This window comes from Procambarus clarkii, chromosome 27, assembly GCF_040958095.1.
Source record: "Procambarus clarkii isolate CNS0578487 chromosome 27, FALCON_Pclarkii_2.0, whole genome shotgun sequence".
Classification (NCBI taxonomy): domain Eukaryota; kingdom Metazoa; phylum Arthropoda; class Malacostraca; order Decapoda; family Cambaridae; genus Procambarus; species Procambarus clarkii.
Genome location: NC_091176.1, coordinates 18,650,675 through 18,669,170, shown reverse-complemented (window position 1 = coordinate 18,669,170; position 18,496 = coordinate 18,650,675). Strand labels below are relative to the sequence as shown.

The 18,496-nt window shown below is 44.9% G+C and overlaps 1 protein-coding gene across 1 annotated transcript in view; it reads left to right on the top strand.

Annotated features, from left to right (window-relative positions):
- The window catches only part of LOC123750656 (glycine receptor subunit alpha-2), a 255,092-nt gene extending 236,961 nt beyond the window's left edge, over window positions 1-18,131 (top strand). The window contains exons 7-11 of the mRNA XM_069332396.1: window positions 7,387-7,469; window positions 7,984-8,118; window positions 10,241-10,470; window positions 10,989-11,171; window positions 15,685-18,131. Coding sequence (XP_069188497.1) covers window positions 7,387-7,469; window positions 7,984-8,118; window positions 10,241-10,470; window positions 10,989-11,171; window positions 15,685-16,020 — 967 coding nt within the window. The 3' untranslated portion in view covers window positions 16,021-18,131. The remainder of the gene's footprint in view (window positions 1-7,386; window positions 7,470-7,983; window positions 8,119-10,240; window positions 10,471-10,988; window positions 11,172-15,684) is intronic.
- The last annotated feature ends 365 nt before the right edge of the window (window positions 18,132-18,496 follow it).

Genomic DNA, 18,496 nt, shown 5'->3' with positions numbered 1-18,496 from the left:
TTCTGTGGCCGGCTTCTGTGGCCGGCTTGTGTGGCCGGCTTGTGTGGCCTGCTTCTGTGGCCGGCTTCTGTGGCCGGCTTGTGTGGCCGGCTTGTGTGGCCGGCTTCTGTGGCCGGCTTCTGTGGCCGGCTTCTGTGGCCGGCTTCTGTGGCCGGCTTCTGTGGCCGGCTTGTGTTTGGTATCATTTGCATTGCTGACCATCAGTATTACCAACCTCCACCACCACCACCACTACAGACACTGCCATAACATCACAACTACACAGGCGGTCTCCTTCATACCGACTTCCTCCCTCATCACATTCATCAGGTGCATCTTTACCAGCACCTCCAGCGCTTCTCCAACAATCATCACCACCACCTTCACAACAATCATTACTGACATATACTCAACAACCACCACTATCATCTCCACATCAATCACCAGCCCCTGCAACAATCACCAGCCCCTGCAACAATCACCAGCCCCTGCAACAATCACCAGCCCCTGCAACAATCACCAGCCCCTGCAACAATCACCAGCCCCTGCAACAATCACCAGCCCCTGCAACAATCACCAGCCCCTGCAACAATCACCAGCCCCTGCATCAATCACCAGCCCCTGCAACAATCACCAGCCCCTGCAACAATCACCAGCCCCTGCAACAATCACCAGCCCCTGCAACAATCACCAGCCCCTGCAACAATCACCAGCCCCTGCAACAATCACCAGCCCCTGCAACAATCACCACCGGTACTTACAGCGTTCCACTACAACTCTCACCACCGCCACAATTCCTACCACCCCCACCGCCATTATACAATCACTACCAACCCCCCAAATAAATAAATTTTAGCAACAATAATACCATCAGCATCACCATCAAAGCCATAGCAACCACAACTCACACTATCTTACTACTACCAACAATTACCAACCCCAAGCACTATCCTACCAGTATCAGCGCCACTATGAACACAATCAACACCATTATCAACATCGCATACCAATCTTGCCACCACTATCACCATACGATGCAGTAACACCATCAACCAGCATCACCATCTCCCAGCAACACCATTCAACTGACCATCAACCAAACCATTGCCGCTCTTAGTACCACTTTCACTACCACCATCAGTGGTAATAGCAGCATCACTACTAACACCACTACTTGCAACACCATTACGATCACCACTAGCACCACCACCACTACCACCTACCTGCCTGCCACCACCACCACCTACCTGCCACCACCTACCACCACCACCACCTACCTACCACCTACCTGCCACCACCCACCACCACCACCTACCACCACCACCTACCACCACCACCTACCATCACCACCACCACCTACCTGCCACCACCTACCACCACCACCTACCACCACCTACCTGCCACCACCTACCACCACCACCACCACCTACCACCACCACCTACCACCACCTACCTACCACCACCTACCACCACCTACCACCACCACCACCACCTACCACCACCTACCTGCCACCACCTACCACCACCACCACCACCTACCACCACCTACCTACCACCACCTACCACCACCACCACCACCTACCACCACCTACCTACCACCACCTACCACCACCTACCACCACCACCACCACCTACCACCACCTACCTGCCACCACCTACCACCACCACCACCTACCACCACCTACCTGCCACCACCTACCACCACCACCTACCTGCCACCACCTACCACCACCACCACCTACCACCACCACCTACCACCACCACCTACCTGCCACCACCTACCTGCCACCACCTACCACCACCACCACCTACCACCACCTACCTGCCACCACCTACCACCACCACCTACCACCACCACCACCACCTACCACCACCTACCTGCCACCACCACCTACCACCACCTACCTGCCACCACCTACCACCACCTTCCACCACCACCACCTACCACCACCTACCTGCCACCACCTACCACCACCTACCACCACCACCACCTACCACCACCACCTACCTGCCACCACCTACCACCACCTACCACCACCACCACCTACCACCACCTACCTGCCACCACCTACCACCACCACCACCTACCACCACCTACCTGCCACCACCTACCACCACCCACCACCACCTACCACCACCTACCACCACCCACCACCTACCACCACCACCACCTACCACCACCTACCTGCCACCACCTACCACCACCTACCACCACCACCACCTACCACCACCACCTACCTGCCACCACCTACCACCACCTACCACCACCACCACCTACCACCACCTACCTGCCACCACCTACCACCACCACCACCTACCACCACCTACCTGCCACCACCTACCACCACCCACCACCACCTACCACCACCTACCACCACCCACCACCTACCACCACCACCACCTACCACCACCTACCTGCCACCACCTACCACCACCCACCACCACCTACCACCACCTACCACCACCCACCACCTACCACCACCACCACCTACCACCACCACCTACCTGCCACCACCTACCACCACCACCACCACCTACCTGCCACCACCTACCACCACCTACCTGCCACCACCTACCACCACCTACCTGCCACCACCTACCACCACCTACCTGCCACCACCTACCACCACCACCACCTACCACCACCTACCTGCCACCACCTACCACCACCACCTACCACCACCACCTACCTGCCACCACCTACCACCACCACCACCTACCACCACCTACCTGCCACCACCTACCACCACCACCACCTACCACCACCTACCTGCCACCACCTACCACCACCACCTACCACCACCACCTACCTGCCACCACCTACCACCACCACCACCTACCACCACCTACCACCACCACCACCTACCACCACCTACCTGCCACCACCTACCACCACCACCTACCACCACCACCTACCTGCCACCACCTACCACCACCACCACCTACCACCACCTACCTGCCACCACCTACCACCACCACCACCTACCACCACCTACCTGCCACCACCTACCACCACCACCTACCACCACCACCTACCTGCCACCACCTACCACCACCACCACCTACCACCACCTACCTGCCACCACCTACCACCACCACCTACCACCACCACCTACCTGCCACCACCTACCACCACCACCACCTACCACCACCTACCTGCCACCACCTACCACCACCACCTACCACCACCACCTACCTGCCACCACCTACCACCACCACCACCTACCACCACCTACCTGCCACCACCTACCACCACCACCTACCACCACCACCTACCTGCCACCACCTACCACCACCACCACCTACCACCACCTACCTGCCACCACCTACCACCACCACCTACCACCACCACCTACCACCACCACCTACCACCACCACCTACCACCACCACCTACCACCACCACCTACCTGCCACCACCTACCACCACCACCTACTAGATAATATGGTCTTCAGCGTGTGGGAACACAACAGGTGCCTGGATAAATAGACAATTTCCTTTTCCACATGATGTTGTTTCACCTCCTCTTCTCTTCCACTGGATACCTCCCTCTTCTATCATACCTCTCTCTTGTACTATAGTTCTCTCTCTCTCTCCCATCCTATTCCTTTTACTCATTCCATACCTTCGTCTCTTCCAGTGTTTCCCTTTCCTTGCTATACCTTATTCCTTTACTGTACCTCCATCTCCTCTCGTATCTATCTCCCTCCCTCCCTCTCTCCCTCTCTCCCTCCCTCCCTTTCCATGCTTTATTTTTCCTTCCAGTACCTTCCCTCCCATATTTCTGCTTTTACATTAGCTTCCTGCTGTCCAATAACTCTCGCCCCTTCCCATTCTACTCTCCTCTTTGGCATCTGTTTTCCTCCACATACCTTCCACCTTTTCCATAGCTCCCTACCTTTTCACGCTTATCCGTCTCTTCCGTACCTGCCTCTCCCTCCCACTTCCATTACCTCCAGACCTGCGTCTTTCCCATCTCCAGTACCTCATTTAACGTTTTCCCATCTCTCTCTCCCTTTCCCTTTACATCCTTCTCATTTATCTTCCCCATTTATGGGGGTCTCTTTCACCTTTGTCAGTTCCCTTAGGTTACCTAACGTGAAAAAAGTTACTCAGGTATTTACCCCAATTATTCTGAACGTTAATATTAACCTGAATGTTTAACATAACTCACTGAATAGTATGCATGACTTGACCGAAATGGAAAAGTAAAACAAGTGTGAACATATATTTATACCTGCCTAACTCTGAAGATAGTGATGTACAGGCAGGTAGACTTCTTTACACCTGTGTACTGAATGGTGGTTGTACGGGTATTGGTATTTTGTGGTAGTGGTAGTTGTGGTGGTGGTGTGTAATGTATGTAATAATTGGTGGTGGTAATGGATTTGGTGTGTAAGGAGGCACTTGTGTTAGTGGGTGGTGGTAGAGGAATTTTAATGGGTGATGGTGTTTTTGGTAGATGGTGGTAGTTGTATTGGTGGGGAGCTGTAGTGGTACAGATTTGTGGTAGAAGTATATAATGGTTGTACTTTATTCTTGAACAAAATGCTATTCCTGATGATAAATGCTTAGAGTATGTTAATATTAACAACACCGTATTGAAAGATAAATGTTTAGATCACGTTGATGATGATCCTGGAGGCTACACAACACCCTGAACTCAACCTCCATCACCACCACAACCACCAACACCACCACAACCACAACCAACACCTCCGCTATAACCCCCACCACCACCAAAGGAAGTACCAGCAGAAAAGATGCAAACTGTATCATAGATGCCAATTAGATACACAGAGTCACAGAGATATCAGAAGGAACCTCACCAATACGTACAATGATATTTGAGGCCAACTCAATACTCAAAATAAACAAATTTATATAAAAAACGAATATAGATATTGTTTTACATATTCGGATTCCGGGGACAAGGAGCTCAAGCCTGCCTAGATGAGTACATATAGGAAGGTACATTCACAAACACAAAATCTCACGTCCTGGTCTTGCACTTTTTCACTCTCGCACACTCTCTCTCTCACACACCCATCTTCACTCAGTCTAACCCAAACTTGCACTCACGTTTCCCACTCTGTGAGTGCCTCTATTTTACTCCCTGGAGTACTTGTTTGGTCCGAGTGCCTGCTGGACGCTGCTTCTCTATGCATGTTGCTCGGAATACGAATGGAAGTTTGGTGTAATCCTGTATCATGCTTGCTTCTGAGATGTGTAATTTATGTAAATGTGTGTGTGTGTGTGTGTGTGTGTGTGTGTGTGTGTGTGTGTGTGTGTGTGTGTGTGTGTGTGTGTGTGTGTGTGTGTGTGTGTTCACCTAGTTGTATTCACCTAGTTGTGTTTGCAGGGGTTGAGCTTTGCTATTTAGGCCCGCCTCTCAACTGTCAATCAACTGTTTATTAACTACTTTTTTTTTCCCACACCACACACACACCAGGAAGCAGCCCGTGACAGCTGACTAACTCCCGGGTACCTATTTACTGCTAGGTAACAGGGGCATTCAGGGTGAAAGAAACTTGCCCATTTGTTTCTGCCTCGTGCGGGAATCGAACCCGCATATGTCTATCACGAATCTTCTCAATATTTCTTATGTTTCTTCAATATCGAAGGAAGTTACAAAATTAACTCTCCACAGTTCATTTTCACACTTTATTATGGACTGCCGCCTGGGGATGCGTTTCGCAAGGTACTCTTTACATTCTCAAGGACAAGCTTACTGTGTTTAGTACCGGATTATATTCCCTTTGGGTGAGGTGGTAAAGAACAAGTGGCTGAAGGGAAGGGGACTATCAGGAGAAACCGCAAATCCATTACAAATATATAGCCCTTGGAAGGGGTCAGGATTAGGATTTAGGATTCTATCGCAGCTTATGTTCCTGAGGTGTTGTTAAATAAATTTCAGGTGAACATTTTCAATTTGTGCATTTTCTAGATACTGTTTTTGTTAATGAGTTTCTTGTGTGTTATATTTGGGGTTGTATGTACTCCCACAACTTTCCCGTTTTTTAATTTTGGAAGCATTATCCCATTAAAACTGCTCTCATTACTATTGTTTAGCAGTGAACAAATCCACATGGGCCGTGACGAGGATTCGAACCTACGTCCGGGAGCATCCCAGACGCTGCCTTAATCGACTGAGTTACGACATGGTAAAAGAGTTGAAACCGAAGTTCTACTGAACTTACTGGATCCTGCAGCCTCTCCGAGGCACAAACCAGGGTTTTACACAACTCCCCCCATGCACTCGAACTATGTTAATAGGCCGTTCTCCCTCTTCGCCCTTACTTCATTACACACAGAAATCACAATAGCGTGATGCATCAAATGAACAAATCCACAAGAGCTGTGACGAGGATTCGGATTTGTTCATTTGATGCAACAGCAGTGTTCTGTTTAACGTCAAGCAGCCATGTCACCGCCCATCTCTGAAGCGTTTCTCAGGTCTCCCTGTCACGCTCACAAGTCGTCCAGTGCTCTAACGGGCTCATTAGTCTTGAATCATCCGCGAACAAGGTCATGAGTGGCGGAATTTCTTCTGGCTTGTCGCTGACGAATGTTAGAACAAAAATGGGTCCTAGTGGTGCCCCCTGAGGCACCTCCCTTCTCACTTCTCACTCACATTATCTCTCACTGTGAGAGTCTACGTGTGTATGCCCTCTGTTTCTAGTCAATAGTAAATGTTCTTCATTATTAATACCGTATGTCAGTATCCTGAATATTTGATTAATTAGTTAAATATATTAAAATAATAATGTACAACTGCAAAACAAGTCAATAAATATACATGACCCCTGCAACTAGTGTAATTATTATTATTATTATTATTATTATTATTATTAACATCATTATTTTTGTTATTAAAATTATTATTATTTTCATTACTGTTGTTGTTATAATATTAGAAGTAGTTGAAGCAATAGAAGTATTATCATTATTATTATTGTTAGTAGTAGTAGTAGTAGTAGTAGCAGTAGTAGTAGTAGTAGTAGTAGTAGTAGCAGTAGTAGTAGTAGTAGTAGTAGCAGTAGTAGTAGTAGTAGTAGTAGTAGTAGTAGCAGTAGTAGTAGTAGTAGTAGTAGAAGTAGTAGTAGTAGTAGTAGTAGTAGTAGTAGCAGTAGTAGTAGTAGTAGCAGTAGTAGCAGTAGTAGTAGTAGTAGTAGTAGTAGCAGTAGTAGTAGTAGTAGCAGTAGTAGTAGTAGTAGTAGTAGCAGTAGTAGTAGTAGTAGTAGTAGTAGTAGCAGTAGTAGTAGTAGTAGCAGTAGTAGTAGTAGTAGTCAAGATATTAGTGGTAGCTGATAATATTAGTGGTAATAGTAGTAAAATAGAAAAGCATGAGAAGGTGGTGAGTATGAGACATATAAGCAGGTATAAGGACCAGTCCTCACCTGAACAGGTTGACGCTGCTCCTCTCCTGTGCTATGAACTTCCAGTCCTACCCCCACGACACTCAACAGTGTGCTATGAAGATCGAGAGCCGTAAGTCTAACTCAAAAACGAGAGCGCCACCAAATTTATTAATCTCCCTAAGATTCGTGGCAGACTTAAAATAAGTTCATACAATTAAATATCTTATTGAAAAATTCACTAATTGAATTCCTGGCCCGTAGTGGACTTAAAATTCCTGGCTTCAGTCAAAGACATCTTTACTTGCGAGTGAATTTAACTTTGTTTAATATATGATTATATTGTATTGTTAAGTTCAAGTTCTCAAAGATATTGACATTAGGTTTGATTAATCTGGACTACTACTCATGTTCCCTGTTATTTAATACTGTAGTTTCAACCATGACTTTCTCTCATTCAACTCTCCTTCTTATCCTCCCTTCCTTCTTCCCTTTCTCGCTCTCTCCTCTTGCTTCTTCCCTATCTCTCTCTTTCTCCCTCGCTCCCTCCCTCCTTCCTTCCTTTCCGGCCTCCCTTGCTCTCTACTTCCCTCCCTAACTCCCTGCTTCCCTCTCAATCACGCCAACTTTATTCCTATTCCACACAGTGTCCCACACGACCGACGACCTCATCTTCGTGTGGGATCCGCTGGTACCACTCGAGGTGGACGACAGGATAGAACTGCCTCAACTTGACCTCGTCTCCAACGAAACCGGAGACTGTACGCAGGTGTACTCCACAGGTGAGGGCTGCTTCTGGTGTACTCGTGTAGAGAACTACTTCAGGTGAGCCCCACAAGTAAGGTACACTCTTTTACTTCACGTGTGAGAGACAATTCAGGAATCCAGATTAATGAACAGCACAGTAATGGTCAAGAAAGATTGTTAAATAACAAATAAGACTGTTGATTTTAAAACACAAGCATGTTATATTAGCTCAAACGAAACAACATAATGGTTAATATATATTTCTTAGATAATATCAGCTGTCGTCATCTGAAGAGACTACTAAATTGTGAGGTAGTAGAGAGAAAGAGACGAGGTAATGTAGCACTGCTGATAGGAAAACACTTGTGATTTTAAACATTATTATTAATAAACTGCTAAAATTTATATAAACTGAGTACAGGCGCGATAGTCCCAGATAGGACATGGGTAATTGTGACATTTATATTTATTCCATCAGAGAAAAACAAAAGCCCCAAAAAAGAAGTTTGGGAAACAACAATCGGGGTTCTATAAAAATTAAGAAAGTAAGGACAGCAAAAATCGTCTAAAACCAGGCTATTAATTGTTGTTGATTTTATTCATATAAAAACAAATTTGGAAAACTAGAAATTTCATTGAGCTAATGAGGTATATATGTAAGAGAAGGGAACTCTGCAAAAAAATAAACGTTTAGAGTCATCATGTCAAAGAATTCACATGAATGAGGAGAATTAACATGCCAGCCAAACAAAAGTATTATCTCTATATTAAATAACCCGAAACGATAAACTGCAAATGAGGTACTCCAGTGAGCAAATAATCATTGTGTTTTGCTACAAACTGACTGGTAGAAGTGGACAATGTAAGTATAAGAAGAAAACACTAAACCAATATACCAATATAAAGAGAGAAGAAGTGGGGGGGGTTATAAGGCAAGAAGCTATGAGAATGAGGATAATTATGAGGATATAAGAGGCCATAGTAAACTACTGTATATAGAACTGATGAAAGATAACACGCCACCTTATTCAAAATCAGTAGAATTCCTAAACTACAAAGCCAAGGTGCATAAGGGGGGAATTATGTGAAACCCTGGTTTGGCTTCAGTGAAAGTCACAGGAACCCTAAAGGATTCAGTTGAATTCCAGGTTGGAATTTTTTGAACAATGTCGTGGTGTAGTTGTTTAAGGTGTTCGCTTGAGAATTCCTCGAGGATTGGTTCGAATCCTCTTCACGGCTCCTACCGATTTTCTCAAAACATATATTTTCTCTCTCCACACACCAAAAAATCGACTCATCTCATCACGGCAGGTTAGTGACAAACTTTATGTTATTAGTTCTCTAGCACATCAAAAAGTTATATAAAAAAACGTGAAGAAAGCCACCAGAAAATTCTGCTACATTCCCTCGTCTTAAAACATGACAGCCTAAGTTTGGGATCTTAAGTTCTGTGGCATCACTTACTCGGGCCCAGGAAATTCTCGGTATGCAAAAATATACATAGATATGCATTTATATTAAAATTTTGTAGGCTTCCCAGTTAACAGCTAGAATTTCAAATGCTAGCATAAATTGGCTGTAATATTTTGTAATCTAGGAGCAGGTGTACGTGGGTTTGAAGCTACAATATATTAGAGGTGTATTGGTATTTTATGGGTTTATATATCTTGCGGGTCTTTACCACGTGAAGGAGGAGGTGGGATTTGTTTATTTTGTCAAGTGGATTAATTAATTTTGTTATTTCTGCTTATCTGATATTGTGTGGGCGCTCTTGTATGTGTTTCATATGTGTATATATTTCATTTTTCTTAAAATTTTAGCTGTTTTCTTATCTTCCCAACTTGCCACGCTTTCTCTCTCTCTCTCTCTCTCTCTCTCTCTCTCTCTCTCTCTCTCTCTCTCTCTCTCTCTCTCTCTCTCTCTCTCTCCCCCCCCCCCTCTCTCTCTCTCTCTCTCTCTCTCTCTCTCTCTCTCTCTCTCTCTCTCTCTCTCTCTCTCTCTCTCTCTCTCTCTCTCTCTCTCTCTCTCTCTCTCCCCCCCCCCCTCTCTCTCTCTCTCTCTCTCTCTCTCTCTCTCTCTCTCTCTCTCTCTCTCTCTCTCTCTCTCTCTCTCTCTCTCTCTCTCTCTCTCTCATCTCACCAATAATCTCCGTGACAGGTAACTTCACCTGCCTGGAGGTGGTGTTCACCTTCAAGCGGCGGCTGGGGTACTACCTCTTCCACACCTACATCCCCACCTGCCTCATCGTGATCATGTCGTGGATCAGCTTCTGGATCAAGCCGGAGGCGGTGCCGGCCAGGGTCACTCTGGGGGTCACGTCACTCCTCACACTCTCCACTCAACACGCCAACTCTCAGAAGTCCCTCCCTCCCGTCTCCTACATCAAGGTGAGCATCTTCGAGGCGTCTCAGGTGACCTGACTACTGTCGAATGTTTCAGATTGTGTTTGGAAGGAATGGGAATTAATTCTTCTAACATGTTCAGAAATTTCATTCTTGTTTATCTTGAGAAGTTGTTTGATAGTAGGTGTGTGTGTGTTCGTCGGGGAGATCTTAGGATCCGGTTTCAGTGTAGCTAACTGTTTCATTAAGAACATCAGTACCATTCACAATGTACCATTGTGTTAGTTTTAAACAGAAAGAGAGAGAGAGAGAGAGAGAGAGAGAGAGAGAGAGAGAGAGAGAGAGAGAGAGAGAGAGAGAGAGAGAGAGAGAGAGAGAGACAGACAGACAGACAGATAGACATAAACACATAGAATATTGCAGGATTTACTGTGATATTATATGGACAGTAAATCCCGCAATATACAAGCTTACTCAGGCAACCATTCCACTGTCAATCACTGCACATCACCTCATCCTCTCTCGCCCCCTTCCTCATCCTCTCCCTCTTCCTCCCCCTGCAGGCCATAGATATGTTCATGTCGTCGTGCACGGTGTTCGTGTTCCTCTCGCTGATGGAGTACGCCACGGTCAACATCATCCTGGGGGACATGGTCGACCAGAAGCCGCAAGAGGAAACCTTCATGAGACGGATTACCCGCAAGCTCACTCTCCGTCGTCCCAGAGCTCAGACGAACCGTAGGCGGGTGAGTCCATGATGGCTGTGGCATGCAGGGAGTATAGTTGGTGTTGGCAGGTGGGGGGTGGGAGAGTGTGTAGCAGGTTGAAGATGGGTTGGTAAATGGAAAAGGGGGCCGTGGGAGGCATGAGGGGGAATGGGGGAGAGGAGGTGATAGGTGGGAGGAGGAAAGGGAAAGAGATAGTGGAATTACAGGAAAATGTTGATTTGAAGAAGGGGGGACAGGATTGCGTTAAGATAACGACGCGGAAATGGAATGGGAGTTGAAAAGAATTCTAGGTCTGAAGGTTGAAATCACACCACCACACATCTCTTGCGAATCCTTGTATTACAAGGTCTTTTATTTCACATATATGTAACCGTTCAAGACTTGTATTACACATATGTCACTGTTCAAGACCTTGTATTACACATATATTACCGTTCAAGACCTTGTATTACATATATATCAGACATTTATTTTGTATAAGGTACCAGCCTTGAGTCTTCATTTTACCAAGCAAAACAACTAACTTTGAGGAAGTTGAGAAGTATGCCTTATGTCAGACCAATCCTTGAATATGCAGCTCCAGCCTGGAGTCCATACCTAGTTAAACACAAGTCAAAGTTAGAGAAGATTCAGAGGAATGCCACCAGACTAGTCCCGGATCTGAGAGGTATGAGCTACAAGGAAAGGCTAAGGGAGCTGAACCTCACGTCCCTGGAAAACAGAAGAATAAGATTAGACATGATAACCACCTACAAAATTCTCAGGGGAATTGATAGGGTGGATAAAGACAAACGCTTTTGCTCAGGTTGAACACGAACAAGGGGACACAAGTGGAAACTAAGTACACAAATGCGCCACTGAGACATTAGAAATCATTTTTTAGTGTCAGAGTAGTTAAGACATAAAATACATTAGGAAGTGATGTGGTGGAGGCAGACTCCATGCAGTTTCAAGTGGAGATATGACACAGCCCAGTAGGCTCAGGAATCTGTACTCCAGATGATTGACAGTTGAAAGGCGGGGGCCAAAGAGCACAACTGGGTGAGTACACACACAAATATGTGTGTGTACTCACCATATGTGTGTATACTCACAACTGGGTGAGTACACACACAAACATGTGTGTGTACTCACCATATGTGTGTATACTCACAACTGGGTGAGTACACACACAAACATGTGTGTGTACTCACCATATGTGTGTATACTCACAACTGGGTGAGTACACACACAAACATGTGTGTGTACTCACCATACGTGTGTGTACTAACCATATGTGTGTATACTCACAACTGGGTGAGTACACACACAAACATGTGTGTGTACTCACCATATGTGTGTATACTCACAACTGGGTGAGTACACACACAAACATGTGTGTATACTCACCATATGTGTGTATACTCACCATATGTGTGTATACTCACAACTGGGTGAGTACACACATTGTTTCTCTAATAACACGGCACTACAAAAAATCCAAACAACACACATAATATGTTTTAATTTTACACAGTGAATGGAGCCAGTCACCAGACGAGGCTTGCAGAATACGCATCATGTATTAAGTCTAATTATAACTTGTGTTTCAAAGTTAATTGTGCAGTCAGGCATTACAAGGGAGGATTGCAAAATGTTCTTGACGAGCGGAGTTTAAAAATATTGTTTACCAAATGCACGTTGAACACTCCTTAACTTTATTGTTCAATATATTGTGTCGCGAAAACCAACCTTCACCATCGCTGCCAGTGTGAAAGTTATAATCATATTGGTTTATATTTTAATGGTGTTTTTGGTTTTATATTATCTTCATTTATATTATTATTTTAATATATCTGTCTTTCTTTTATATTATTATTTTAATATATCTATCTCTCTCTCTCTCTCTCTCTCTCTCTCTCTCTCTCTCTCTCTCTCTCTCTCTCTCTCTCTCTCTTATTCCACCAGACAACACTCTATCCCTCTTGTCCCAACTATCGGTGAATTTTACCGAATAATTAAAAGTAATTTTTTCTACATTAAAAGTTTCCTCTTTGCCTGATAAAGCCTTTGCCTGATAATATATATATATATATATATATATATATATATATATATATATATATATATATATATATATATATATGTCGTACTTAATAGCCAGAACTCACTTATTGGCCTACTATGCAAGGCCCGATTTGCCTAATAAGCCAAGTTTTCATGAATAAATGTTTTTTCGACTACCTAACCTACCTAACCTAACCTAACCTAACTTTTTCCGCTTCCTAACCCAACCTAACCTATAAAGATAGGTTAGGTTAGGTTAGGTAGGGTTGGTTAGGTTCGGTCATATATCTACGTTAATTTTAACTGCAATAAAAAAAAATTGACCTCATACATAATGAAATGGTTAGCTTTATCATTTCATAAGAAAAAAAATAGAGAAAATATATTAATTCAAGAAAACTTGGCTTATTAGGCAAATCGGGCCTTGCATAGTAGGCTGAGAAGTGCGTTCTGGCTACTAGGTACGACATATATATATATATATATATATATATGTATATATATATATTTATATACTAGACGGTAAACTCGGGGGTGCCCCGGTCATCTCAGGACCGATCCCCCAATAATAAATTCCAGGTACTCTGCTAGCCATTTTCTTCTGATTTCGTAGGGGTCCAAATCGGATCCGACTCTCTTTTAATTGGATCAATGAACACGACCCCATCCCTTCCCAGTTGATAACTTACCCTTCAGTAATCATTCTGCAAAAGCCTCCAGTCTTGGACAGACTGACAGACAGACAGGCATGTGTAATATACTAGGAATACCCGGCGGTTCCCGGGATAGTCTGTCTCTCCTTCCTCCTAAGTTATCCTATCTCCCCCCCCCCCGCCCCTTGATCACTCTCATCCCCATCCCTCTTCCCCCTCTCCCCCATCACCTTCGGACCCCCCCCCCCCCCCCCTTCGCCTCCAACTTTGGAGAACGCCTCCAATGTTCAAAATAGCCTCGAATAAACGACCTCCCTGGAGGCTCACCTCACACAAGAATGTCTAAGTAATACATCTGACATTGTTGTCGAGCTCCCCTCCCTCCCCCCCCCCCTCCCCCCAAGCTGCAGACGGCAGCAATACAACTTTATTTTTTGTTTTCTTGCAAGTACTGGATCACTGTATATTTTTTTGTTTTCTTTTTTTCCTTTTTTTAACGCGAGACAATTTATTCCTGTTTACGTCACATTCCTCTCCTGTTCCTCGATTTATTTACCTGATTCCTGATGTTTTTTTTTTTTGTTTTTTTTATGTTTTTTTTATTTCTTTCAAATCAGTTAATTTTTTATATTTTTTTATCAATTTTTATTAAAATAATTGTGTTTACAATTTACTGACAATCTATTTACCTCTCCTGTTCTTCGATTTATTTATTTCCTTGCTACCTGGTGCTCAGATACATGTAGAAACAGCTTTATTTTATGATTTATTAAGTCTCAAGTTGCACGGGGTTGTTTCCTATCCAGAAGCATATTAACTTAAGCAACTAACTTATCGAGGCCAAAGCCTATTAGCTCGAGGAGGTGTAAATATTACATGTCTGTGTTATCTCACTTAAGTTATCTGACGTTGTGGCCAACAGCGTCAGAATTATGGTACGTTAAGTCTGGTGACAAGTGAATAAAGCTTAACCTGCAAAATACCTGGCTACGTCCGCACGTCAGTCGTATGCACGAACCTTATGGCGTACGCAACCCGACCTCTCAACTACTTGGTCGCATTTGTATACTTTATGGTAACCATCGTAACAAATACAGTGTACTAGGAAAAGTAACGGCTCACAGGTATCTACGTTTTCTCTGCCTCTGTCTCGAGGGTCGTGGTGGGTTCCTTGCTTTCGAACACTTCTTGTTAGGTTAGGTTAGGTTAAATTAGGTTAGGTAACGTTACGTTACGTTACGTTACGTTAAGTTAGGTTAGGTTAGGTTAGGAGGATGTATTGTTTCCGGACTGACAAATCAGGAGAACTGGCTGAGACTTGAGCTGTAAGGTAGGTACTGTAATTACGAGGAGAGAGCTCTAAGCCATTGCGACTACATAGCACTTGGAAGCGGTCAGGATAAGGATTTGTGATGTTACGAGGGAGGAAGGAATGATGCCCAACCACTTGGACGGTCGGGGATTGAAGGCCGACCTGCATGAAGCGAGACTGTCCAGCCTAAGTGGTTGGGCTGTACGAAAGCATTTTCTTGTCCCTTGAGTACACGCGTGTTAAAACATGAATTAATAATATATAATCATATGCATAGATTGGCCTATATGTACTTTAACAAATATAATTCCTTCCTTTCGTTTATTTAATTTTAAATAATAAGCAATTTCCGCTTGACAGGTCAGAAATATTTATTTGCATTTAACGTGTCAAGCACAAAAGCAGCAAAGTGCCGCAGGTCTGGAGACTGACACTTGCAGGGTCACACATTGCCTTCCTCAACATGATCATTGCAGGTTTCTGCGGCAAGTCTTAAGTCTCACATGTCTCTGTCTTGCAGAACGGCGGCGACGTGACTCTCCAGGAGGCCGAGAACGGGGGATTGAGGGATCCCGAAGGAGAGCCGAGGATTATGCCTGCAGGTCCATCTCTTCCCCACTCCCATCACCAGCATCCACACCACGCCCCAGCGCCTCCACCTCCTCCTCCCCCACCAGGAGCCCTCGGCATGATCGCCAAGTACGGTTCGACGCCCAACATTCCACGCTCAATGGCGACTGAGATGAAGGAGGCCCGGGAGAAGGCCATCCTGGTAGACCGCTTCTCCAGGGTTCTTTTCCCTCTCAGTTTTACCGTTCTTAACCTCCTGTACTGGGCTGTTTACTTCGAGTGGTAACTGACCCAGCAACTGGGCTGCCCACTTCGAGTCCACATCAACAAAGCCTCCCTACTTCGATTGATAACTACTACCCATCAACTTGGCTCCTATTTCGAGCGGAAACTATCTCCATCAGCTTTTCTGCCAGCTGCAAGTGATACAGACGCCGCTTCGACTGGGCATAATCACTTTGAGTTGTAGCTGTCTCCGTCACCAGGGCTGTCTGCCTCGAGTGGTAACTGTTCCCATTAGCTGGGCTGCCTACTTCGAGTGGTACCTGCCTCGTCATCTGTACTGCCTGCTTTAAGTGATGACCATCTCAGCTAATCTACTTCGAACGGTAGCTGGCTCATCTGATGAACTATTTCGAGTGGTCATTACCTTCATCACTCATCTGTTAACTTCGTGAATAACTTCCCCTTCTGCTGGTTCATCTGCTCCAAGAGACTTCTTCTCTTTAACATCTTATCTGTCATTATGAATTAACACCCTATTGATGAGACACAAATTCTCAAGCCTTAGATTTAATGACCTAGCTGGTGTCATCACTACTCCCTGGAACACTCCCGGCGACTTCTCCCGGAGGACGGTGGGTAGTGAGGGACGATGGGGTCGGGTAACCACCTTCACAACATCAGTATGAGGACTAGTAACTTTTCTTATACAAATTTATCTTATTGCTACTATAGTAGCAATAAGGGAGGAGGAGGAGGGATATATCCCTCCTCCTCCTCCTCCTCCACCTCCTCCTCCTCCTCCTCGTTTGCCTACTCCTTCTCCTCTTACTCCTCCTCCTCCTCCTATCCCTCTTCTTCCTCCTCCTCCTCCTCCTATCCCTATTCCTGCTCCTTCTCCTCCTCTTCTCCCTCCTCCTCCTCCTCCTCCTCCTCTTTCTGCTACATACTTTCCTCCTCATGTAATTAATAATTTACGTGATTATATAACAATAATATAATTTTCTAACAAAAAATTCCAATTATAAAATTCAAACTAAATTTTGTTTATCACATGATGATGAGAACAATGTACAAAACGTACAGCCCCCAGCCCCGTCACCCCCCCCCCCCCACCCCCCACTTTGATACGAGTTTCCCTATTTGTCACTAGTAAAAATAACGAGGAAATTTTGGGTTTTGAGACGGAGTCTGAGTTAATGTAGATGACAGAACAGGTGTCCCTCTCACCTTTCTACCCCAGTAGACCCCCTAATTCCACTTACATGATTCATCATGTAAGTGGTAAGTGACTTGTCCAGAATCATTTAACCATTAGTCTCTATCATTTTTCCCATAGCCAAACGCCCGAGTGAAGAAAATCACATTAGTAGCCTACGTTAAGCTGCTTCACGACATTCAATGCAAAATGTTTCATTAAGGAAAGTGAAAAAAGAAAAATGTCTTCATACAGATGTAACAGTAACTGGAAATAATTTCTTTCTAAGATATTCGTGCTTGTAATGGGAAACGACGGCTGTCTTTTGGTGAGAGTGTAGTGACGTTACTGACCCTGACGCGGTACGAGCAGGTAGGAGGAAGTGTAGTGGGCGAGGTATACCCTTTTTCTGAGATGTGTAAGAGTGAGCCGGGGTGCTGTACCAGTGTGACAGATGGACCTCCAGATGGTGCGTCGAGAGACACAGAATGACCGTAACAGGAGTCGTGACTCCTCGTGGAAGGTGTAACCGGCTTGAAAACCGACCACACTTAAGTCTCTGTCAGTTGTATGTGGGACAGATTGATGCTTATGATGAGTACCTTAACAGTCGAGTTGAATATAAAATATTTGAAAAAAAAAAAAACTGAAATTGTGTCAAAGGACTGCTGTTAATAGTGAAATATCTGTGGTTGCGGAACTTCGAAGGTCATATACATACAGATATATCATAGTGGAACCTATTCTCTGCATCAGACACTCAGTAAAAACTGCAACTGTTTTGCCTAATAAGAAACGTACAAACCCAAGCAACCCACCTAACCTATCATGATCGATGCGGAGAAAAACGTCGATACAACTACGATTTCATTTGTATTAACACGTCGAATATTTACCGAACTGGTCAATTCCGTTAAAAATTACGATGTATTAAGTGAGAAATCGGGTTGAATAGTGATGTGGTCGTGTAGGGTTATCTTCCCTTTAGAGACGAGCCCTTGTGCCGAGGGAGAGGTAGACTTCAAGCATTAATTATCTCTGCCTACAAAGTTACTTTGTAAATCTTCTATTTTCCCAAGAATATGGGCTTCTTTTCTTGTAGTTTGTGTATAAGACGAAATAAAATTACAATCAACACGCCCAGGATCATCCCCCCCCCCAAACGTACACGGGACTGTGACCACCTCACCATTGGTCGACTTTATACGTTTGTGGGTGACCTTGGGCGTCATGGGTTCGAATCCAAGCCGGGTCATTTAGAGTTCTTATTGATCTATGACTCGTGCGTTTTATAATGCAGCCTTTGGCATACATATGTATATATCTATATATACATATATAT